Source organism: Drosophila elegans, unplaced genomic scaffold (genome assembly GCF_018152505.1).
Source record: "Drosophila elegans isolate 14027-0461.03 unplaced genomic scaffold, ASM1815250v1 contig_468, whole genome shotgun sequence".
Classification (NCBI taxonomy): Eukaryota; Metazoa; Arthropoda; class Insecta; order Diptera; family Drosophilidae; genus Drosophila; species Drosophila elegans.
The window spans coordinates 376951-402813 of record NW_024545855.1 but is presented as its reverse complement, the minus strand read 5'-3'; the positions used below and the strand labels follow the sequence as shown (position 1 = coordinate 402813).

Genomic DNA, 25863 nt, shown 5'->3' with positions numbered 1-25863 from the left:
TGCAATCGCCCCGCTCGTTGCTGTCTCTCGGTTTTTCGCCAACTCATCGTCGATTCAGTTGATAATTATTTTTACGCGCCGAGTTGCAGGGTAAAGTGCATTAAAAATGCAAATGGCAACACTTTGCCACTTTGATGCCAGTGTTGCCAGTGTTGTCACGTTTGCCGTTTTATTAATTTATTAAATTAAAAACAACGCAAAAGCAGGCAGCAGCGCCAGCTCCAGCTCCACTCTGGCATGTGTAATTGTAAATTTATGAGCGTGCCACAAATAAAAAGGAGGCTCAGTACTACAGTACAGTAGAATCAGGAAAAAAAAGGACCGACGGCGGCAGGGCCAACGAGTTCAACTGGGGCGCACTGTCAATCGTGTTGCATGAATTATTAATTATTTGCTTTTCGCACACACATCCCGATAAAGGGACATCAGCGGACCCACAGATACAAAAATATACGGCGGCAGTGTTGCAATGCGACAAACGGCTGTCAACTCCGCCACTTTGACAAGGGAAACACTAATAAAATTATTAACCAAAATGCCAAAAACAAAAAAAAAAAGAGAATTCGTTACGTCACTGATTGCCAATAAATAAGAGAACCCGAAATTAGTTTAATCTAATTACCTGTCACGCTTTATTGTCTCTAGCATAACGAAATGGATTTTGAAAAATAAAAAGTCAATGCCTACGATTTTTCCAAGGGCCAAAAACAAAAATGAACAGAAAATGGAAGAGAAAGATGTATTTTTAGCTGGGTTGGTAATGTGAGCGTCCAACCCCGAGGGCCCACGCAGAATTCAGGAATCTCCACCCCTGGCCGCTGCCTTATTTATCCTGCGTTTTCCCCGGGGACACGGGCCATGGCATTTTCCTTGGCTCGCTCTGTGAATAATTCAGGGCTCAATCGATGGCCGGCCCAAGCATCTTCTTCAATGCATACTACACTTTACGTCGGTACATATTTACAGCACGCCTTCCGCCCTTTTTCCTTTTTTTTTTGTATATCCCTCAGTGCTGCTGACAGTTTATTTGCCAAATTGCTTGCATGTAATATGAAACTTTTTTTTCTAGCCATTTATGTTTCGAGGCTAATTTTTAGTTGGGCATAGAAAATCCCAAAAACAGAAAAAAATTCCTCTGGGTGTGTGCTAAATCGAAAATCTGTAACACGCGTCACACAGTATTAAATGAGCAGAATGGCAGAACCAGGAGGTTTGAAATAACGCAGGAGGGTTAGAACACTAATATGGCATGACTCAACAGATTTCCAAGTAAAGGTTAATGGCAAAGCGTCCTATCATTGTTGGTTTATCTCTTTCTACTTGACTATGTATACTCGGAAAAATAGTGCAAATAATTTTAAAATTCGAAAAAAAAACTTGGAAGTTTAGTTGAGTAAGAAATATACATAAATAATTGATCTACTTATTTCCTTAGATATTTATTTTAGTTTGTATGTTAAATCATACAACTAATGGGAATTATTTAACTTTTGGCCCATAATACAACAATAAAAACTTGTTTCGCAACCGGAATATCTAAAACTTTATAAGCTCTTTTTCCAGTGTTCCTGCCCAAACGCTTTAGTCCGGACTCTGACCATAATTCATGAAAAGTTTTAAATTTGAAAAATTTGGCCGTGGAAAGGGAAAATTGTGGAGGAACGGCACAGTTATTGTTGGGTTATAAATCTAATTAGAATATGTGAGTGTTCGGGGCCCGTATCTGAATATGCACGTAGACTAAACCAATTCGAACCCCCTTCCCTGGGCTCATTTCATATGCTCACCGCATCTGGCCGCATCTGAAAATTGCCAATGGCGCCGCTGCGTCTGGGGCAATAAATTTGATTTGTTTCAAATTACAGAAGAACGCAATTTCTTCTCTTCGTTTTTTTTTTCGGTTGCATTTTTTGGGCTGAGCCGGTAAATCGAATTGAATTTTTGAATCCTTGGAGCTGCGGTTGCTTTTTGTGGGCAATCTTCATAATTTACATAAGCAAATCAAATTGTGAACGTAATGCGAAGACAATGGCATTAAAGGGGAGGGTAGAAAAGGAGTCTGAGTCGGTTTAGAATGGAACTATGTTGAGTGGATGGCGCAGATTTTGCTCCTTTTATTTCTTACTTGTTTAAAAAAAAATGTGTCAGCTTTGTGTGTGCGAAAGCTTTCTTTGTTTTACTCAATGCGTCAGGGAAATTTAGCTCAAGTGGTGTGTGGAGAAAGTTAAAAGGACTGCCAGCACCCGGAAAAGTATAGTGTGAATCCTGAAATAAAAATCCTTTGAAGTGCAAGTGTTCGATATGTGTGCCACTTTCCTTTTTTTTTTGTCCAACACTACAAAACAATCGATGGATCTCTTACCAACACTACGTTCTTGAATTCCCATCGCAGTTGCACACATGACAGGCAACTTTTTTTACGTGTGTGTATCGTGATTAACCCTAGTGAAAATTGTATAAATTGTGAAAGAAATTTGAGTCAATCTGAGGACATTTTTTGTAAACAAACGACAAACGACGAAACAAGGAAATCTCCTCTACACGCACAAAGAATCAGCGTATCCAAATTATAATATACAGACTACCAGAAAAATACATAATGATGTCTTTAAGGGCGGCACTTTAACGCAGATGTAATACAGCACATTTTATAACTTTTCGTCCTTTGGGTTCAAGGTTTTTGCGTAGCCTTAATTCAAGTTATCCCACCTGAGATCCCATTTTCTGGCGTTCAGATTGCTGTCAACTCTTTGCTTCGTAGGAGTGACAGTTTGAGGTACCGGACACACAACATATTCTTTAGCAATCTGCGTTAACGTACGCACATATATATAGATATATGTCGTTTGGATCGTGATTAGGCCTTATCGGTAGCAATGTCCACTGCTCTGGCAATGGCAGCGGCGGCGGCATCCTCGAGTGCCACGGACCCAGCAGCACAAGCAGCAGCAGCAGCAGCAACAACAGCGGCGATCAATAGCAACACCACAAACACAACAGTGTCGCCGGCAACAACAACCACCACCACCACCACAATGAAGAACGCCACTATAAAGACAACAACCACTGAACCAGATCCAAATATGTCTACCATATCTTTGGAAATTGAAGAATCTGGCAAGGGAAAGGCAGAGGATAGTGATCCGAAACCACGACGGCAGCGCAAAACCACAGTGGTGCACACATGTCCTCGTCCACCGGGTGGCTACAGGTACTCCATGGAGTATCTCTACGGGATTGGAAGTGGAATGGCTGGCGTGACCCTTAATATTCCCACCCCGTATTCAATAACTCCACGCACTGTGAGAACCACGGCTCCCTCACTGACCACCCACATGCCTTTACTGCCCACCATGGGCATGGCAGCCGCAGCATCGCCACGCGCCAGTGGTTCAGCAGGAGGAGCCACAGTAGCCACTGTCACTCCATCCACAACGGTGACAGCTCCAAGTGCCCCTGCAGGATCAGCAGGAACATTAGCAGAGGGAGCAACTTCATCTAGTGGCCTCACAGCCAGTTCACCGGGCACCATGCCAGCTGCCCAGTTTATCTATCAGGGATATCTGCCCACTGGACCCCAGCGACGTTTGTGGCACACGGAAAACGCCGTCTGGCAGTTTGATAGAAACTACCCATATAATCAGGCCTATTCCTCACAGTATGGAATACCAATGATGCCAGTGGGCTTTGAGCATCCATATGGCCAGCGAATTATCTACCCGGGTTACCTAAACCAGGCCACGGGTGGATTACATCCTGCTCCATTGCCAGGAATTACAAGAGCCAGTCGTCATGTCGTACAGCAGCAGCAGCAGCAGCACCAGCAGCAGCAGCAGCAGCACCAGCAGCAGCAGCACCAGCAGCAGCAGCAGCAGCAGCAGCAGCAGCAGCAGCACCAGCAGCAGCAGCAGCAGCAACCACCTTTGTTGCCGCAACCAACAACGGTTGGTGGCGAGACCAGGGAGGAAGCTACGCCAACTCTTGGAAATGCCCCCCAAGTGAGCAGTCCTTGGCGCAACGGAAGGCCAGGAGAACATCGATCAGGACGACAGGTGGTGACCGCTGCAGCGGGCTCAACTGTTTACCACAGGGATTCCAAGTCGTTTTACAACAGCATCACAGGTGGTGCGACAGGTAAAGCACGTCTGAAAGCTCCCTTTATGGCGAATTCTCGTAGTTATCAAGGAGGAGCTATTGCAGTTGGCGGAGCAGGAGCAGCAACCGCAGCAGCAGGAGGAGGTGGAGGAGTGGTCACAACAGCAGCTGCCAGCTCCAGCGATCAAAATCCAACCAATGTTAATAATCAGGGATCCTCTTCGAGCAACTACTCCAGAACCCGTCAAAAATCAAAAAGAGGCGGCAAGAATGCGTTTGGCAAAGAGCGCACTTCGAATTCTTCAGGATCTCTGTCTGCTTCCTCCTCAAAGTCCCAATTGGACAGGCGTCCCAGTTCGAGCACCACCTCCATTTCGCCAAAAAAACAGCCGAATCGCATCCAAAGAAACCGAATGCGCAATATGGCCATCCAGCAAGTGGAGCAAAGGCCGGTGACCATAACGGCGCCAGTGAATAAACAATACCAACCGCCGCAACAACCAGCGGCAGTGCAAAGAGTTGCCAAGTTCCATCAGCAATCACGTTACTATCAATCCCGACACATGGATGCTTATGTCTATCAACCCGGGCACTATATGACTTATGCACCGGGATCACCGATGCTGGGAGGAGCAGGAGCAGGCGTTGCAATGCCTGGAATAGCAGAAGAAATCGTAGGATCTGGAGGAAGTGGAGTTGGAGGAGCAGGAGGATTAAGAGGACTAGGAGAAGGTGGAGGAGCAGCTACGGCCGCGGCCAGCAGCGCCACCTCGGAGGGCGAGCAGCCTCTGGACTCGGACTTTGATCAGCGCCAGGAATATGCTGACTTGGGTCTGGATCCAGCCAATGGCGGCTTCTCCTCCGACCTGGAGCCGCTCGGTTACAAGCAGGACACCTCCGAACTGGACGCCCGCTCGTGCCAGCTGTCGCGTCCCAGTTCCGAGATGAACGTCGACGATGGCCATTCCTTTGCCAGCTATGCACCGAGTGTGGAGAGCGACGACATCGAAAGTGACCTAAGCGATACCTCCGTGGAGTCGGTGGTGCGCAAGATAATGGTCAGTTGTCTGGCCATGGCCACCGGTGCCCAAGAACCCGATCTCAGTGGTCCGAATTTGGTGCCCTACGGCGATATGTACCATCTCAAGGAGCTGGAGAAAAAGTCCCAGCACACGGGCATGAGCAACGGCTACAGGTGCCAACAGATGCCACATCATCTGCATCCGCATCACAGTCCCAGAGGAATGAGTTGTTGCGGCGATATGTTAAGTCAACCCTCGGAGGAGATGGTCTACAAACTGGACCAGCGGGATCAGCAGGATGCCTTTGGCATGGACAAGAGCCACTTGAAGGAGCTAAACGAGGAGGCTGACAACATCTCGGTTGATGTTAATCTCTCCTGCAGTCCATCCGCCTGCTCCAGCAAAAGTGCATTGGCTCCGGCGGCCAACAGATCCAATATCATCATGGTAGGTGCACATCCATAAATTCACAGAGGACTCGAAAGATTTGTTTACCATTTTGTCCGTTTGTCCGACAGTTGTTTTTTTATAATTTTCAACAATCATTACTGAAATAAATTCTTGAAAAAAGTTACTTATAATATTGTTTTCAACGTTGCGTATCAGAATCAAATTAATGAAACTAGTTCATAAAGACAAATTCTACTGAAAAATGAATATTATTTGCCATTGAGTACATTATTAAATAATTATTTTCCTAAAATAACTGAAAATTTAAGCTTAAGCAACAATCAATTATCAAGAGTATTTCAACAACAAAAACGACAAACACAAAATTCGGTCACCGAAGTCAGTGATATCATCTTTTCCCCTTTCATTTTATTCCTTATCCCTAATCCTCAATCCCAAAGCCAGAAGAAAGTGCTGACGATGAATTGCCCTTGGCGATTCACAATCGCTATTGGCGCGAATTCTTTGGTTATACACCAGCGGATCGCTTTTTGCTGCGAACCAAGTTGGTGGAAATGAAGCGGTTACCGAAAACTGTGGTCACTAAGAACAAGTGGGATCCCCTTTCGCTTTCCATTTGGAGAAAGTTTCTCGATGCCCAGCAGACACGTCATGTGTATAAAACCAAGATGCGACTATGGCGATTCATTTACACAGTGGCCATGGTGAGTTAAGTTGGGGGGATTTTTTTTTTCACATAATCTAAGATTTTGAGTTCTCCACCGATCTGCAGACGACTTATCCCAGATATGGCTTGTATCTGGTGGGCTCCTCCATCTCGTTCTTTGGCTCCAAATGCTCGGACATGGACATTTGCATGCTGGCCTGCACAATTCCCAACACTGATCCCCGTATGGAGGCTGTCTATCATCTGCAATTGATGAAGGAGCTGCTGAATCGCACGAATATGTTCCAGGACTTCAATCTGATCGAGGCCCGAGTGCCGATACTTCGATTCACCGATCGGCGACACAAAGTGGAGGTGGACATTAACTTTAATAACTCGGTGGGAATCAGGAACACCCATCTGCTGTACTGCTATTCCCAGTTGGAGTGGCGACTTCGTCCAATGGCCTTGACCGTCAAACAGTGGGCCCAATATCACAATATCAATAATGCCAAGAACATGACCATATCGAGTTACTCCCTCATGCTGATGGTCATCCATTTTCTGCAGGTCGGAGCCAATCCGCCAGTGCTGCCATGCCTGCACAAGCTTTATCCGGATAAATTTGGACTGCTGCAGCCCAGCGATTTTGGTTATGTGGATATGAACGAGGTGATGGATCCGTATCAGTCGGAGAATACCCAATCCCTGGGTGAACTGCTGCTCAGTTTTCTGCACTACTACAGTGTATTTGAGTACGGAAAGTATGCAATCTCGATTCGCGTGGGCGGTGTTTTGCCCATCGAGATTTGCCGGGCCTCGACGGCACCCAAAAACGACATACACCAGTGGAACGAGCTGTGCATCGAAGAGCCCTTCGATCAGACGAATACAGCCAGGTCGGTGTACGACGCGGATACCTTTGAGCGCATTCGAGCCATCTTTATGGCCAGCTATCGCAGACTGGAGACGACGAGGAATCTGAATTCCATATTCGAGGGCTATGATGGACCCACAATCCTGATGCAACAGCCTTCGCCGGAATCGGAAAGTGACTTCTTTGAAGGCCAGAATCAGCAGCAGCATTTGCTGGCTAATAGAGGATCCTCCAGATCCAACAGTGAAAGACCCTCGCCGCGACCCTCCAAACTCATGGTGGACAAGGCCACCACGGCCATTTGGAGCGATATCAATGGAAGACCAGAGCAAAAAGGTGCTCCTCAGGATAGTGATGCAACCAGTAGTGTAAATGCTGGCAATAACAACAAGACCTCCAAGAAGATGCGAGGCAATGATGAACCACCGTGTGCTTAAAAACTTTCACCAAAAATATAAACCAAAACCAAAAAACACACACAACACATCATATCATACGCCAAATCAGAGAATTCATATTATATCACCCACGATCAGGATGTAACAAAAAAATTGAGAGGAAGTTTTTTGTAGCAGTTGCCGGGCGCTTTTAAACCGATTTAAATTTGACGTTGGATAATTACATATGCATAGTAGGGAATTAGCCGATTTCTTCAATTCACTAAAAGTGAAATGACCAAATAAAAAACAAACATTCAGCTATCGCAACGCAAAGTCGGTCGCAAAAAAACCACAAAAGTCTGCAAAAAATGCTAGAAATAGTTTCATGTGTTTGCGTACCACAACGACTAAACTTGTTTTCACAAGCCTTAAAGCAAGTCAGTTGCTAAACAAATGTAGCAATTGAAATTAAAATACCAAAAAAAATAAACAAAATTTAAAAATGTAAAAAAAAAAATGTCCGAAGCAAAGCACTTTTTGTACAAAGTAGGGAAAACATACATTACAACATCCACAATATTCCTACTTTTATACAGGTATATTTTTGCACATAACAAAAACAATCATAAACCCAAAAAAAACATTACAAAAAAAAACTTAAAATAAATCAAAATGTAAAAACACTAAAAAACCCACCAGATTTTGTAACAAAACAGTGTAAAAATTTAAAAACCGCGCAAATCTTCACAAAAAAGCTTACGAGTTAAATGGTTGGGTAGTCAAACTCAACGAAAAAACTTGAAATAACCTGATGATAGCGCCAAAAAAAAAATTATAAAATATAAAACCCTTAACAAACCACAATTTAAACATTCATGGGAAAGGAATTTATTATCGAAAACACTAAAACAAAATAATTCATAGCTCGTACATCTGTGCTTATAAATTAAGCCAATGAAATCATCCATCATCAAGCCATTAAGATCCGAATCTGATTCCAATCTCTCTTTCTATGCCTTCATTTCAACACTTGGACTCTCTGGGGTGTTCGAACTATATGCGAATGAAATTATTTAGGATGCTCAATTTGATATTCCGGCCCTGATTAATTCTTAGTGGTTGCCGTCATCATCGAATATCACCCTTGGGATGATGTCCAAAATTCTCGCACATGTTCCAGTTGGCAATTATCTAAGGAAATCAAATCAAATCATTGATGCAGCTGTTACGCAATAGTAGGGGATGGCATATAGTAGCTGATGGACAATGATTCAGGAGTGGGCGTGGCAGCGACAGTCCAGGCATTTGCCATACAAAACTCTGTTGCCATTCTGCATCTGTTTCGGTATCGATGGCAACCAAAAATGTCAGTGCAGCAAATTATTTCATCAATTGCAATGCTCGATTTCAGAGCGGCGGTTCACAGTCGATGGTTGTGTGTGTGTGCGTTGTGTGCCCTTTTTGGGGTTGCATGGGTGTAACACGACGAGTGAGTGTCCAATTCCTGTGTTGGGTAATTGATATAATGCCAATGGTTCCTGTCGTCGCCCACCTAAAGGGCGAAAATTGTCAACGGGATTTGGTTTGGGATTTGGGATTTGGGATTTCAGATTGCAATTGGGTGGGTGGCAGTTATACGCAATGCAATATCGCATGCCAGCAGCTCCATAATCATCGCCATTATCATCATCATCATTAACGCAGCAGCAAACGAACAATTGTCACACTAATTTGTGCATATGTGCAAAAATGTTTGGCAATTAAACGGTGCATCGAAATCCCTCAGCCATTTTTCATTCTCCCAATGTAATTAATGTCTTTTGTTAATGGTAATGCATTTGCATTCGCAATTGGAATTATACCCCAATCTATGGGCTATGGGCTATGGGCTATGGGCTACGGGCTAAGACAATTTGCACAACAAAGGGCGCTCGCTCGCTGGCTCCGTGGAATGCTGAAGATGAACTTCATTAATATTTTTCACGAAACGGAACAATTTTTGTACGCGCAAGGGGCGGGAAAAATAGAGAGCAGCAGCTGCTGCATTAAAATTCCTGTCCGGGATTTGGTCTTTGGTCTTGAATAATTATTCATTGTCATTGTAATTGGCGTGCCAGGCGCTAAATGGAATCATAAGGGGAGCGCTGCAAAGCGGGGCCACAATTTTCATTTTTCCAACACAGCGAGTAAATTGAAGTTGCTCGATTACTTGGACACTTTTCCTTTTTTTTTTTTTTTTTGCATCCTCTTTAGCTGCCGCCCACATGAGAGATTTTCCTTTTTGTCTGTGCACTGTGCAGAGAAAGAGCGATTACTCCCCATGGATCTCGGGCTTGGGATTGGGATTGGGTTTTCGGTCTTGGCTTTTATATTGTTTGGGACACGTACGGGAATTTTCATTCGATGTCATTTCAATTTTCCTGTGCTCTTTTTTATGGACAACGCACCAGAGAGACAAAAAGGGTTTTGGATTGGAAAAGATGCAGCTAACACAAGCAAGTCGACATGGGATTGCGTTGCTACCATCTAGACTGTATGTCTCTGGGCCTTTGTTTCGCCAATGGTCACTGAGCAACAAATTACCTGAGGCAGGTGGCTGGTGGACAACTGCAAAAACCGAGAATAAGAGAGTGAACGAGTGAATGAATAAATGAATGGGTTGGCTTGGCTTGGCTTGGCTGGGGAATGTGTGGAGAGTGCCAGGTTGAGTGACTGCTGATTGAGTTTGAACCTCCCCATCTTTGTTTTAATCAACTTAAAATGTCCTTAATGCAATTTGGTTTTTCAAAACAGCTTACTAATTTTGTTCCTGTATATTTGTTCTTTTAATTGCAGGTAAGCTCATTACGACAAAAGCAGCGACAGCAACAACAATAATAATAAATAATGTTAGCGTAAGTGCTTGTCTACAATTTTAATTAGTTTTAAATGTAATTTAATGCATTTGTTTTTCAATGTTTTTTTTTTAGCCTTATTTTGGTTTGCCTAATGCTAAAGCACTTAGCGTAATTCAGAGAGAGAGAGAGAGAATTTAAATTTGAAAACAATAAATCATTTCAACTTTGTGATAAATGCCGTGCATTATACAATGTAGATTATTGTGGGCGAATTACTCGCATGTGTGTGCATTCCCGCACAATTAGAAACGCATTAAATATTTCAAATCCTGCGCCAAATTGTGGAAATGTTTCCCGTGCTTAAAACACGCATTTAGTTTTGTTTGGTTACGCTTGATTGTATTTACACAGAAAGAATAGGATCTTAAACTTAAAAAATAAAAATGAAGTTTATCCATGAAATATGAAATAAAATTTAAAACAAAAAGTTTGTGTTCCACATCAATTTTAAGAGTATATTGAATGTACTTAGACTATCTATTTGTTTTGGCGACCACATTATTTGGGGAACCCTATTTTACGATCGACCATAAAAAAAAAAAAACTTATGACACACGACATTAAATGTTCCCAGCCATGGAATTTATTCCCCTTGTTTTATGGCTAGTTTTGAGTTTATTTTTCCGTTTCCGCCCTGCGCATTTAAAACAACTCAATTTCTGTAATGTCCACGCCCCCATAGATAGTTAAACGCCTTGGCTAGAACAATTCGAAAAAGAAACAACGAACAAAAATCAATCAATGTAAAACGCGGGGAAAGTTGCCTTACTATATAAAGCTTTAAGGCGTGTTTGAACTGTCGCAGCCACGCCCACTGCCGCCGCCTTTTCCGCCGATTCGGCAATCAAGCTCATTTATTATGCATTTTTCATATGACGGGTTTTCTCTCTTTTTTTCCGTTTTTTTTCGGCGAATTCTGGGTAGACAATTTAAATCAACCGCAGAAAAAGCTGCATGTCCTGCCTCTCAGGCTGGAAAATTCTGAAAAGCCTAGAGTGTGGGAACGAGTATGTGGTGAGAGTGGGACGGAGACACACACACGCCAGAGTTGCCTTTGTGTGACAAGAGTGACAACCGACGGCAACAAAATCGATCGCAAAAATCCACGCACACACAAATTACCCGCATTTTTTGTTTATGCGAAAATTGAAATTCATGCAGAATACAGCCCTTCATCATCCTTGTCCATATCCATATCCATATCCATATCTGCCCGAATATATCTAGCTGCAATCCATATCCCTGTCGTATCGCTGTCATCGAATGGCCCCCTAACAATCTATCGATAAAGATTTTTTATTGTTGCACAATTGTGGTCGCGAAAATATCACTGGAATTGAACTCATTGTTCTTTATTCCTTAAAATTATTTAAATTAAAAAACAAAATTTTTAATAAAAAATTGGATTTAACGCGAATGTGCTTTTATAAAATGGAGTTTAGAAATATGAGAAAAATATTTTTAAAATGTCAAGGAAACTATTTTGGAAACTACATATTTAAAGCTTAAAACATACGAGAGAGGAATTGCAGTTTAAGCTTATTGAAATGCATTGGCAAATAGTGGTGCTATTATTTCGACTATCAGTGTAGTTCGTTACATAAATTGTTTCTTTTTTATTTGGGAATGTTGAAGAGTTACAAAAAGAGTTTTGGCGAGGGTCGCTTGTTTACCTGGCCCCCTAAGGGTTGCCACATGCACATTTGCATATCGTTTCAAGTGCGAGCCAAGTTAAAGGGGTGGTGCTATGGCTGCGGGGGCTGAGGATGAGGTTGAGTAGGCGTGGCACTGCTTATCGCCGCAACACTTGCCGCGAACGGGGGCAAGTATTTCCGTTGCCTGGGCACGCTTGTTAGTCGAGGAGGAGACGCTTCGGGAAAAAGAAAAGGGGTGGTAAGTCGGAAAATGAGGTGGAGTTGCAAGTGTCAGCTCTGCGGCAGAGTTCAAGTCGAAGTTGCTGGTTTGTCGCTTAACGATTTCGTGTCATTTTTTGCATTTCCTTCTTGTGCCGTGGCTTTCAGTTTTATTTTATTTTCCACTCCCTCCCGGGATTTTCCTCCTGCGGTTTTCCGCTTCGAGTGTGCAACGGCCAGTCTTATCGCGTGCTACCTGTGTGGCACCTTCAGACAGCCACAGACTGGGCGAGAGTGATAAAAATTAAAGCAAAAAGTAACAAAAACGGGAAAAGGGAAAAAATAATGTGAAAACAAGGCGGCTTCAAGGAAATTCATACTCTGGAAAATAAATCACAAAGTGGGAGAAGTAGCAGCAGCAGCAGCAGCAGCAGCAGCAACTCGTAAATTTCTCTGGCCTCTTCGTGTACGTGTTAAAAACTTCTCACGTGTCAGTCGTTAGGATCTCGCAAAAGTGAAGTAAAGTCACAGGACTCGGGCGGATGTTCGCTCTATCTGCAATGCAGAAGATAACTTTTGCCATCGCAAGTGTCTGGCATATCATTTGCATTTAGCGCCCCACTCTCCCATGCTGGATTATGAATTTTTGTTATAGTTATTCGAATGATGAATGTGCCAAGGAAAGAAAGAGCCAGAGCCAGAGCCAAAAGCGTCTGCAATTAGTGGCAGGAAAGAAGCCTGCCTGCCGACCCAAGGAGTTTTGTCCTGCTCGAAGGAGTTGTCGCCGCTGCTCGTGAATCCGATCAATTAAAAAGCAACTTACGGATGCCGGTGGTCATGGTTCTGCTGCCGACTGTCAGCTCCTCCGGAGCTCTCCGTCGTGATTAATTTCAGTGCCCATTTGCATGCGCCATGGTGAATGATGCCATAATCCTTGCTGGCTGCTTCTGCTGACCCTTCTGCAGATTCCCGCTCATTCTTTGCTGCTGTTTTAAGTAATTTGTGGCCTTAACTAGAGGGTATTGTGATTATGTTGAGGAGTTAGATAATGGAAGTCTTGAAAGTTGGAAAGCAACAAAAACAAAAAAAGGTGTTTTAATGAAGATCTTTTGTGGTATATTTGTAATTTATTTTTGAATAATAACACGGAATCGTCTACCAAAAATAATAAAAATATAATTTTAGAAATTTTTAATTATGCTTTATTCGCTTTATTGTTAAAGAGCTTTTACTTGAATGTATTTCCAAATTTTTTAAATGTCAACTTCAATGTTCAACTTATTAAAAATAATACTTTAAATATAGTTAAAAAAACGTATTTAAATTCTGAAAAAACTACAATTCCTTGCACAGTTATTATGATTTTTTAAGAGTATTTAATAATTCGGCCCTTTAAAAGGCAACCTCTTATTACTATTCATCCTGTTGGCAGGGAAAAGAAATTAAAACGGCACTCTGCTCAGTCTCCGAGTTGCGATGGCAAGGATAAGGCTTAAGTGTCTGCCCGGACTCAGACTGCTACCTGGACCTGGAGTCTGGCGTCCTTTTGCTGGAATTGGACAACGTTGCAGTTCGCGCAGCGAGGAATATTACAAAAAACGTGCCAAACGTTTATTTAAAAGGATTTATGTGCGTTACGTGCTAAATGTGAAATAATAATTTTTCTTACTCATTCTTTTTATCTGGCTGGCTCGCTGGCTTTTTTTGCTTAATACCTTTTGCGAGTGCAGTGTTGCAGTTAGAGTGAGTGAGCGAATATTCATCCCATCTCCCTTGCACTCTTTATTTGTGTGGGCATTAACTCAAGTCCTTTTCGCAATTTTTATTGAGCTGACTGAAATTTTTGTGGGAGAGAAAACCTCAACGCCTTTCGACTCGGACTTTCCAACAGAGATTTTTCCGGCTACAAGACTTAATTGCATTTCGAGATGATGTTGTTGTTATTGTTGTTTTTGCGGTTTTTTTTCATCAGCTCCTTGTGGGTCTTAAGTGCTGGCCGAAAGGAAAAGTTTTCCCAGTTTACTCCGTAGTCTACGCCTCCATATTTTTGCGGGTGCCATTGCCAATTTCTAGCTTTCTTCGGGCAGTTTCTTTATTTGTATTGAAATCGAAAATGTGTAGCTGGGGAATAGCATAAAACCGAAGCGGGGAATGGGTGTGGCGGATAAAAATTGGAAGAGAAAAGATGGGTGGTCACAACACAATGGCTAGGACACAAATCCAAGTCCAAGTGCAAGTTCTGGTCCGTGTTCATTTTCCCAGTTGGGTTTCTACTTATTATTATGTGCTCGAGCTCTCTCTTACGCTTTGCCTGTATTGCCGCCTCTTTCTAGCACCATGTTGCTGCCTCTTTCTGGGGCCGTCTGTGCGTTTGTTTTGCACCCCGCACGCATATAGCATAATAATTAGGTGGAGAGTCCTGCTACCAGGCTCCTCGTCCTGTTAATGCGAGACTCCTTCTGTCTGACTCCAGTCAGACAAAGCGAGATGTATACGAATGAAAAGAGACGGCCAGTGGGATATAGAGTGAGATACATGGGGTCACACTTTCCACAGTTCATTTTGCGGCGCACAAAGTTTCTTAATTTTTTCCTTTTCCTTTGTCTCTGGCAAATGGCAAACACGAAAAAGAGAAAAGTTTTAATATGATTTGCAGTCAGACTGCTGAAAATAATTAAAGCCAAGTTCGGAACATTCAGCCCCTTAAAGTCTAACTCCATCTTCTTCTTTGGGTTCCTGAACTTTACTTAGTCATAACTTATGCATATGCATCTTGGCCTCCAGGAATTCATAGGATAAGTGGGCGTGTGTGAATAGTTTTTGTCGTGAGCTCTTGCACTGAAATACATTTTAATTTAATTTAAAAATTATAACTAAATACTTTTATTTAATTTATGTATAAATATTTCCTTTTTGTTAATTATGTCTTGTCTTTAAAATATTTTTGGGCAGATGTTCAGTGGAATTTTATATATATTAAAGAAAAAGCTTTTTTTTTCATTAAACATTTCCCCCATTTTATAAAGCTCATTGTTAACCTTTTTTTGCTGTTTTCCTTAAAGATTCCTTGCGGTATTCAACGTTCTGTTTGTCAAATGCAGTTTTCTTTTCTTAATTTTCTTCCGCTTTCTTTGCGAGTGTAGACAATGTGTTCCTTTTTTAACTTTGCTTCAACTTTACTTTTTTTGTGCACAACTTATTACCTTAAACTTGGCGAAAAGGTTGTTGACTGGCTGCAATTTGTTGACACAGACAGACGACTTCTAAAGTGGGTGTAAGGATATGGGCCTGAACGTGTATGTGTGTGGATCTATAGGTATATGTTTAAGGTGTGTATGTATGTGTGTGAGAGTTGAGGCTGTTGTCCTTGGGATGTGACTCTTGGGCATGTGCATGTGTATAAGGCGCTTGCAAATTGAAATTCATATGCGAAAAGTGTGTGTTTTTCCGCTCTTGATGTTGTTCCTGTCTTTTTTCCAGTCATTGTTCTGCATTTGTGAAGTGCATTAAGGAAAGTCTGGGTTTCTTTCGTTATTTTCATTAGCAAAACGCAGGCACTTCACTCCGTTGACCAAGCCCCCATTTCTCTTTACTTCTTACTCATTCTCCGAGATCCTATCCTCTTTTTCTAAGAGTGTCGAAAGCTTTAAAGGCGCTCAAGTGAAAGTAATCTTCTGCATTTTATGTTTGTCTAATTCAATTAGGCCACAAGGAAAGGTGTATAAAATGGGAGAAAAATTTAAATAAAACCACAAAACCTGGGAGTTATTTAGAAAAAAATATCCAAACCAAAGATGAAAATTGAAGTTGCTTAAAGTCTTCTTCACTCCGGAATTAAGTTAAGTTGCTATCTCTTCCGCAACGCTGACTATGGCAATAAAACTTCAATTAAATTAAATAAATCTCTGTAAAAATGCGCAACTTTTCCATCAGTCCAGGGGTCCGGAGAGGGAGCAATCAACAAACAGCCTGCGGTCATCATTAAATGTCTAATTTATTTCAAAAACAACAACAAGAACAGGAGCAACAACTTGGCCGAACGGGAAAACTCAGTTTTTACAACAGGATTTTCCATTTTCCTTTGCTTGGCCAGCTCGTCGTAAAAATTGATTTAATAAAACAGGCACGTTTCCATTTGAAGTGCTGTAAATTTTAATTTAGTTGTTGCTTCTCGCACAGCTGCAACACGCCCACACTTTTCCAAAAAGGGGGGCGGGCGGCGGGTTGGGATTTGTGAAAACATCATCAAAGTCGAGAGGAAAACTTTGATAGAGATCACACGACGGCCTTCATTAACAATGGGGAAAATGGGAAAAATGGTGGGGATAAAGACAGAAGCGGCGGAACCGCTTCGAACGGAAGTGACTTGTAAACCATCCTGGTTGTCATTTATTTTGCTTTGTTGTCTTGTTTATTATTATCTCTTATCACTGCAGAAGTTCCACTTTAATGAGTTTTATCTAAGAGGTGGGCGCAATTCACCCAGAATTGACTGCTATTTTCAAAGGCCGCGAGCTGTGAACGCAGCCAACGAAGGACAAAAAAAAATGGTTGAAGGCAATCAAATGGAAAATATGCTACTGTTACTTTGTTATTTGCTCTTACCCCCGCCAATGGAATTTATGAATATTTATGAGTGTGACAAAAGTTTTGCGAGACCTGTTTAGTTTCGCTCCGTTGTTTATTTTATTTAAATGCGCCTTCAGCTATGCAATTGTATATAAATTCCCCCAGCTCAACTCACTGGAAATTCCCGCTAGACAGCGACAAATGCTAACTGACAAGACAATTTCGCTGGGGTTTGCTTTTGGGCAGAAAGTTTTGCTCGGATGGGACAGAATGGTTAGGATCCGTAGCAGCTGACAGCCGTGGCAACAACAGCAAAATAAATACGGCAACAGCAGCGGCTACAACAAAACTTGCCACTGACACACGTTGACATCGAATTATGCAAAAATGGCAAAAGGCGAATTAAAAATGCAAATTCCCAGCGACCAAAGTTGAAGGACACCCCTGAAAATATATACACAAAACTTGACTGGGGGGTTGCAAATGGAAAATGGAACGATGGAAGGTATAGTATGGTGTGTCCAGGAACTAATCAAGTCGACCTGACAGTCGTCGTCGTGAGCTGGAGAGATCCCAGGCTAGACATTATTTGATGATGCTTGAATTGACTTGGGCAACTCAAGTGGAAATATCACATTTCGACTAGGTTTAGGGGGAAAATATTGGCCAGGAAAATGCCTTTTCTTCCCAAAGTTAATATTCCCCTTAAACGTGAACTGAAATGATAATTGTACGCTTATCTAGTGGAAAATCTTTTATAGATTGATTTTGGGAAAAGATTTAAATTTAAATTAGAAAATCATCAGATGGAAGTGTGAACTCTTGAGATATTTATTGGCTCTGAATTTTATTTCATGGAGGCTTGGAATTTGAATCAAAAACTGTTACTCTAAGTAACGTTAAATAAAATGATTTTTAAAAAAATCTATGTCCTGTAGAATTACTCTACTCACAACAACAAGAAAATATTTAATTTAATTTCTCTAAGTGAACATTTTCAAACTTTGTATGTTTCATAAATTTGCCTTTAATATTAAATTAGTAATTCAAACCAGTTTCAGCGATTTAAGAATGTACAATATATTTGTTATTTGCCATAACATTTGCAATTATTAATTAAGAATTTACAATATATTTGTTATTTGCCATAATATTTGCAATATAATGCAAACTTAGTTCAATCAAACTTGTATGTTAAAGATTAGCTTCCCTTTGCTGTCTGTTCGATTTCAGCTGTGTGAAAACATTTCATTATTTCTATTCATTGATTTTAGTTGGCAGCTCACGCCTACGTTTAGTATGCGCTTCAGTTGAAATTGTTTTGCGGGTGGGTTTATTCATGTGATTGTCATTCGCTTACGCATGAAAATGCGCTCTGGCGTGCACATGAAAATAAATTGAAAAAATACCTCTGCTTGGGTTTTGTGTCGGCATCTTTTCTTCAGTCATCGCTTTGTCAATCTGTCGGTTTTCATATTTTCAACATTTTTCCTACAAAATAGCTTAACTGCCTGTGTCAGCTGCATGCGGTTGTGGTAGCGGTAGTGGTGCGATGTGGTGGCGCCTCTAAAACCCAATAAGTATGCAGTAGGGTTTGCCATTGTCAACTGCCTCTGATTGCTGGCTGAAATGCTGAGCTTCTTACCTGACATTACGTATACGCCATGCTGTGTCGCGGGGAGTTTTTATTGCTTTCGATTTTCATTTTGACTGCTCGCACGTGCGACGACACGACAAGGTTTTGAAGCGGGACAAAAACGGGGAAACCCCCTCCCGGTTGTCCTCTTCGAAACTTTCCAGTCCGATGGCGTAAATTTTCTTTAAGCATTATTTTATTACATATTTCTCAGGCAGCAGTAGCAGACGCCATGTCCTTTTCATCCGCTGCTTGGCTGGGTTTGTTTTCGCTTTGCGTGAAATTCAATTTCCCATTTGCCACACATACAGTTCATGTAGCCAACTGAGGCTTTCCTTTTTTCCCTTTTTTCCCATCTGACACACTCTATTTCTCCGCCTCTCGACATAAAGATATTCATTCAGCCTGCCACACGACTTCATTTTTGCATATATGTGCAGAGCAAAAGAAGCGGCAAAAATAAGCCACTACAGTGCGTTTCGGCATTCTAAGGATGGTTAAATGTGATTTTATACAAAGTTAAAATACTACGGCTTCCAATTTAACAGGCTAAGTATATGCAGAATTTAAAATAAAAATGCTAATATAGGTTTAAGTCATGTTTTAATAACATTGATTTGGGATTATAGGTTTTCGATTAACAAACAGATTATTATGCTGGCTTATTTATAGTTTTTTAGCTTTAGTGGAAATAAAACATGCCGTTAAATTAAACGACTTATGTAACATTCGAACTTAAGTCTTTAGATCTGTTTTAACTGATTTATAGGGAATTAAACTTATACTGAAAAACAAACAGTAAAACTTTGGCTTTGGATTTCCTTGACATTTTGCAGCAGAACATAAATTTAATTTAAGAGACTTGGCTTTGTCTTATGTGGTTGAGTCACTACAGTTTTTACAGCTCAAAAGCACCCTGTAGCTTAATCGTTTTTCCGACATCCCTATCCATACCTCTAAAACCCCTATTTCTCCGCCTTTCGACTTTATGCCATCCTTTCGTGTGTGTTTCAATGGCTTCCCGTCTTATCTGCAGACGCCATCGCTGCCGCCGATTTACTTTTCCGTTCGCCGTTCGGTTTTTCCACCAACGTTGCAGGGGTTTTTCTTAACGGGTGGAAATTCATTGCAAATATTCTTGATTTTTATTGCGTTCGCTCGCAAGTGAAATTGCTTAAAATGTGTTTGAGTTTTGCTTCACTTTTTTCCATTTTTTTCTGGCATTTTTTTTTTTTATTAGTTTTGCAATGCTAGACATTTCTGGCCTGTTATCCCAGTTCGTCCTTTTGGCACGCCAAATGCCTGCAAAACAATTTGTTCGTCGTTTCCATTTTTGTTGTTTGTTTATATGGAATTCCTTTCGGGTTTATTACTTTGTTTTGTTCGGCTCTCTTGGCGAGATTTGGTCGAAATTCGTTCTGTTTATTTGGCCCAAACATGCAAACGCTTTGGTTTTGTTTTCTTTTCTCGAAGCATTTCCCACATTTTTCATGTGCATTATCTCAACCGATTTTGACATAATTTATGTGGACAATTTTTACCATGGTCTTTGGGATTTCTTACCTTTTTTTTTTTTTGTTGATCAAGTGAGCAAAAATGTGCATTTAATTGTGACTCATTTACATTTTTTCTCCCTCGCTCTTGGCCTGGCCATCATCCTCGAAAGGGTACCCTAAAAACATAAAAATTCAACAAAGTACGAAAAACGATAAAGAAAAAACACAGAAATACAAAATAAAATATAAATCATACGCACCATTTAACAATGGCAAAAGCTGCGCCATTGCCAATCCGCAATACAATGGCACACATAAAAAGCAGCGCAGAAACGCTTTCAGTATCACTTATAATGCCACGCCCCCACCGCTAACCGCCTCCTCTTGAAGCTGCCATTTGCAACGGAAATCAAGTCGCACATGCGAAAGTAAAAATTCAAACAATTGTGGGTGTAAAAGGGAGCAGAATGAGAAGCCAAGCCAAATACAAGCATTTAAAGTGAAATTCTGCAACATTTAACCCGGGCAAAAGCCATTTGAAAGGCGAAACAAAAGGCAACAAGCTATATAGCTGCTGGAGGTAAAACAAAAATATATTTCTTCTTTCAAAAGCAATGAGAAGGTCAGCAGCTCAGCATACAAACAGAAAAAAATCTAATGAATGTTGAAAATCAATTACAAAAGCGAAACAAAGCGAAATCGCAATCGAAACGGGAACAAAAGCAAAATCAGGGAGAATAGGGGGTGGAAAACGGGAAAATTGAAAGTGAATATGCTAAAAGTTGCCCATGATGATGATTATGATGATGATGATAATGTTCTGGGTCCTCCGAGCTGATTGTTGCCGCTCAATTGGTTGAAGGTTCGATGATGATAATACTGCCATTGCCGATGCCACTGCCCCAACGATTTCCGCTGAAAATTGCCAGCCATTAGAGGAAAATTGAAAAAGCTGGAACTCCAAGCTTTAAGGAGAGCACACTTAAAAAAATAAATTTGGAGGTGCCATCCATTGAAGCTTGCTAAAAAATATCCACCTTTTGGATTACGCTATCAAAAATTTAATAATAAATATTCATTCAAAAAGAGTGAATACAGCTGAGTTCTAAAACTTTTTTCTCGCCATAAAAATGCAGCAAGCAAAAGTTTAGTTAGTTGATATTGTGTAAAAATGTTTGAAGATAAAACTTTACAACTTTCGGTTTTCAATTTAGCACTTCGATATTACTTTAATCGGTTTTTCGTAGGACTTTCTTGGTCAGAATACCAAGCTTGTACTTAAAGAAACGAAACCGGGGACTCATGTGGCAGCCGCAGTGGGAAAATAAGAAAATGGCAAAATGGCAAAAGGAAAAGCTTGCATACTTGCAGGCTTTTCAATAAGCATAAAATAAGCAACTGCAGCGGAGTGGGCGAGCCTTGAGAGTTGAGTTTAATATAATGACACATTTTATGATTGCATTTGCTTGGCCCAGGGAGTCAGTCGGTGCAGCTGGTCAATCTCACGTCTCACGATGGGACATAAAAAGTTGGCCAACCGAAGGGGAAGAAGTGCCGCAGGACGCAGCAAAGTCAGCACATTGTGCAAAAATGGAAGGCGTTGCCTAACGAGCACTTAGAACTGCTGGTCCACTATCCTGTTTCGTCCTATCATTTTCTGCACTTGAAACAATTTTATAATTTAACATATGACTCGAAAGTATTTACTATTTATGTTTGACTTTGGATTACAAACACGGCTGTTAGTTAAAGATTTGTATTATTTTTCTAGATTTAATCTATTGAAATAAGCAGTAGGGCTTTAATATTTAATTAAACTTTAACCCAAAGTGTTTACTGATAATTTTTGATTTTTAAATACATGGAAGGACTTTAAGGTCTCTCTTACTAAATATTGGTTGGTAAACTGTTTTTATTGTTAACATACAAATTATCAGAAAGGTTTTTAATATTGAATATTTAATATTACAATTTGGTATTACAATTTTGTCTTTAATTTGCTGAGTGTATATTGCTTTGTATTTTCTGTTTATGCCCTTTCCATCGATTGCTGCTTTCGAAATCTTTTCTCGATGCTGCTGGCCTTCGTTTTTCTACTGCCGTGTTCATATACACAATTACCAGCTAAGGCGATTTGCAAAGACACGGCAAAAACAAGAAAAACAACAACGAAATCAGGTGGCCTGGCCTCCTGCACTCAAGTGCTGTGTTATGCCATTGTCCTTACGCCCAGCCACGCCCCCATTTGTAGCATACCGCCCCCGCTGATTGTTTGACAATGTTTACAGGTGCAAATTTCAAAGTGAATTGCTTTTCTATCGCTCGGAAAAGTGCTGCAACACGCAGGCAACTTAAGTAGTTGGCTGGCTGTTTCCCCACCTCCAATCGTTCTGCGCAGATATTTTCCAGGAAAATTAGTTGCAGAACAAGGAGGGAAGGCGAGGGAAACTTGAAGAAAAGCCGAGCTAAGCGGATTTGTTTATGGCTGCGCTGCCTGCTCGTGACAGTTTGTCATACAATCTCAGCCATTAGGCTGATGCCACCTCGGGGATTGTCCCAACTATAGTACAGACATGCTTCCCTGGCAATTGACAGGCCATTGTCGTTCGTTTTTGGCTGTCTCAGTTTTAATTGAATTCTCTACCTTTTCAACGGACAAAGGGCATTTATTAACAATAATTGCATTTTCACAGAGGTAACACAAGAAAACTGTCAGCAAATGTCCAAAACTAATTTATCAATAAACGAGCGAACAAGGCATGGAAAATTGCTTTGGCTAACCATAAATGGTCAAGTGGTCACACACACACACGCACACATATTCATGGAATTTAAGTAAAAAGTTTGCAAAAATAATGAAGCATGGCCCTGAGGCCATGGAATGGAGTTCGAGATTCAGGGGAAAATGCAAAGTGCAAACAGGCGAGACAAACAAAATCCCCAAAACTAACCAAGTGGGTATCCAAAAAGCACACACGCTTCGCACTCGCACCCAGCAAAACAAACGGACACACCTTGCTGACCACACGATCCTGACCAGCCAGGACATCTGTCTGCAACAACCTCAACCCCAAAGTGCCCATTCCTCGGCCATCCTTTGAGTCCATCTCCATCTCCCCTTGGCCAAAGCAAACGCAGTGGCACGCAAGCTTACAATTTTTCGAAAACCAAAAAATACAGTCAGGAAAAACTTCTATTTAAATCATATTGAATAAAAAAATTTGAAAATGTTGCAAATTGAATTTAAATTGCAACAAACATTTTCCGGGCTCAGTGTAATAGTGATAAATAAATAAATAAATAAAATAAAAATTGAAAATATATAGTTCTAAAATATAAAATGAGGCCTAAGACTCCAGAATTAATTTTCAGTGTTTCCACACCCCTTTGTCCAGGACTGATTGCTCGCTTTGCTATCCCTTTCCATTAGACTTGATCATCTGACTGGCTCACAATGAAATTTTTGTTAAATTTTTCAGTATGTGAGTCTGGGTCTGAGTCTGTGTCTGAATGTGGATGATGTCCCCAAAGGATTACCTGAGCTTTGGCCTGTGCCCGTGTCTGTCTGCCTGTCGCACAGTGGCTACCGTTTGCTGTCCGGTATTCCGTCGCGTGTCACGCACTTGTGGTGCCCTCATTTGCCTGTCAATCTCTCTGCATTCACACATCCAATCAAGGACCTTCTTTCCCACACACACACACCCCCTTTGCGAATTCAGGTTGCATTTGGAAAAGTGCATAAGGAAAGTCAAGCAACTCTTTCACATTTCAATTTGGATTTTATTACTGTCTCACCTGGGTTCCCTTGCTCAATATGTACAATATACCCATCAATACTTGACTCTGGCTAAAAGTTTGCTCAACTTGTTTTCAATAGTTTCCATTGAATATACATGGCCAACTTCCTCCACTCAGTTTTCCGTTTTCAGTATGCTCTGATTGCTCTTGGTCCGGTCTTATTGATTTCCCCGGCCTGACAGTGCGTGTCAAGATCATAAGACATTAAAGTCAGTTGTCAGACAGCAGCATATTTATTGCCATAACTTTGGGAATCATAAAGTTACGAACATATAAAAATGAGGCAATGTAAAACATATTTCGATTTTAATTAAAGGTTTTGAGATACATATATTTTAAATCATACAGTACTGAAACGCACCGTTCAACTTTCTGTTATGTAGGTGGAGCCTGCATTTCATCGATGCCTTTAGCTGCTGGCCAGAAATTGTTATATGGCCAAGACAACTTTATCTACTCGAAACTTATTCAATCTCTAGAGAAATTATTCATTTGCCATTTTTGTTTAGCTGAAACTTAATTTGGTTATTGTTATTGCTGCTGCTGATGCTGCTGCTATTGATTGCCAATGGATTTGAATTGCAAATTTGCATTTATGAAGCTAAGTTTTTGAAAGCCAAAAATTCTAATCAATGCACTTCTCTCTCTTTTCATTGCAGGTAAGCTGATTGATGAACGTGAATTATTTTGGCCTCCTCGTCTTCCAGGTTTTTAAAATTTTTGTTTCTGATAAATACACTCATCATCTGGGCTAAGCCCGCAGTGTCAAGTGCAAGGTTAAAGATCATAAATCAGAACCCGAGGGCTAGCAGTTATTTCCGGAGGCTTGGAAATATAAATGTCCAATTTGCGCTGCCGGGAAGTTTTCCCCGTCGAAATGATTAACTTGATTTATGCGTGCGGCGACAAAGTTTCGAAGGCAACGCCCCTCGACTGCCAGGTGCTGGCCAAGAAAAGTTTCGGGTAAAAAATGGTACACAAAAAAAGGAAATGTGAGAAAGTGGAAAAAAAATGGGGAAAAATACATTTGTCGCGTCGCGTCAGGGCGTTAATTTCTTGGCACTAACTTGAGGCTGCCCGAAAAAGTATGCTATATCACTTTTTGGTGCAGAGGTCTTTGCTTTCCTCTGCTTTTGTTTTTGGGAGCTGCAACTATAACAAGCTCCATTAGTTGGCCATGTCGTTTCGACAGCTGCTAGTCGTCGTCGTCGTCGTCTGGCTGCCAGTGGCCTCATTTGTTTTAATGTGTCAATTTGTTGACTTTTCCTGCTGTTTTGCCCCCTTTGAGACCTAAACTGAGAAGGAGGAGTCCTTTTTTTGGGAAGCCATGAGACCACCTGTAATCTGTCATCGATCGCTTTAATAAGCGTTTAATGTTTCGGGCAAACGAACTGACAAAACCCAACAAACTTTTGATTGGCCCAGGTTATTTTTTTCTTATCCATTATTTGCATACTGAAAAAGTTATTAGTCTTGTGTGTTGACATGTTTCACGCCTTTTGCACTTTTACTTTACGTTTTCGATGGAAATACACCAATTTCGCTTGGGGATATTTATATGTAGCTGAACCGAAAAACCATAAATCAATTATTGATAGATGGTATAAAGAAAGTTATTTGATTAACTTGATTACTTTGTAAGATTTCCTAAATTATTATATAAAATCATGATGGCTTGTTTTAAATGTACTGCGTTTGTTGCTTATTACCCTGAAAAAGTTTCTGCTTACATATTTCACGCATTTCTGGTTTTAATTTTTATGTTGCCGTAAGGAAAACTTTGTCGTAAAATTGTGCTCTGGCCCTGTTTATTGATGCTCTTTGATTAAGTGTTAAGTTGGAGTTGGATACTTTGAGGGATCTTTAAGACTTTCAGCTGCCATATCTTGTTTCGCATTGTTTAAAGCTCACTTAAGGCCACCATTTCGCCTGATTTACAGGTCATATATTCTCCTATGTGTTTCTGTGAGGGATGTGGGCTCCATTAAATTTTTTATTAAGTGCAAAATGAAATTGCCTCACTTTTGGCCCCCCATTTGTGCAACACCCTATCGCCTGCTGTCTCTGTCTTTTGTTTTTGTTGGGGCTTAATGCGCTTTAAGCCCGCTGGAACTTTGGTGGCCATTTAAAATTTGTGCCGACATAAAGCATAAATTATGGCATTTTGCCGGGGACTTTCGCCT

At 41.1% G+C, this 25863-nt stretch overlaps 2 protein-coding genes across 11 annotated transcripts in view; both read left to right on the top strand.

Moving 5' to 3' along the window:
- LOC108148721 (sterile alpha motif domain-containing protein 5-like) overlaps window positions 1–25863 on the top strand; it is a 169847-nt gene that overhangs the window by 80629 nt on the left and 63355 nt on the right. Inside the window, exon 6 of one of the 9 annotated variants that reach the window (XR_005977599.1) lies at window positions 10267–10305. The exons of 6 other annotated variants lie outside the window; for them this stretch is intronic. Coding sequence is in view for 2 of the 3 variants with exons in the window: in XM_017268367.2 (XP_017123856.1) it covers window positions 10267–10308 (42 nt within the window). In the remaining variant the exon portion in view is untranslated. Of the gene's footprint in view, window positions 1–10266; window positions 10324–24339; window positions 24364–25863 lie in introns of those variants that run through there. 2 more of the 9 variants (XM_017268368.2, XM_017268367.2) reach the window with 2 other exon arrangements.
- On the top strand, window positions 1401–9584 carry LOC108143825 (poly(A) RNA polymerase gld-2 homolog A). Of its 2 annotated transcripts, XM_041709052.1 has the most exons (4): window positions 1401–4134; window positions 4201–5564; window positions 5969–6232; window positions 6301–9584. In XM_041709052.1, exons 1-4 carry the CDS (start codon window positions 2877–2879, stop codon window positions 7486–7488), a joined length of 4074 nt encoding a protein of 1357 aa, XP_041564986.1. In that variant the 5' UTR covers window positions 1401–2876; the 3' UTR covers window positions 7489–9584. The 2 variants fall into 2 exon arrangements, with proteins under 2 accessions (XP_041564986.1, XP_017123851.1); XM_017268362.2 differs by having other exon boundaries at window positions 1404–5564; window positions 6301–9583.

What these genes read in the sequence shown, in the direction of transcription:
- LOC108143825 (XM_017268362.2), top strand. Translation starts at nt 2,877, where the DNA reads ATGTCCACTGCTCTGGCAATGGCAGCGGCGGCGGCATCCTCGAGTGCC. An exon ending in ACAGATCCAATATCATCATG is followed by an intron (nt 5,565 to 5,968) that starts GTAGGTGCACAT and finishes TCAATCCCAAAG; the next exon opens with CCAGAAGAAAGTGCTGACGA. An exon ending in TCATTTACACAGTGGCCATG is followed by an intron (nt 6,233 to 6,300) that starts GTGAGTTAAGTT and finishes ACCGATCTGCAG; the next exon opens with ACGACTTATCCCAGATATGG.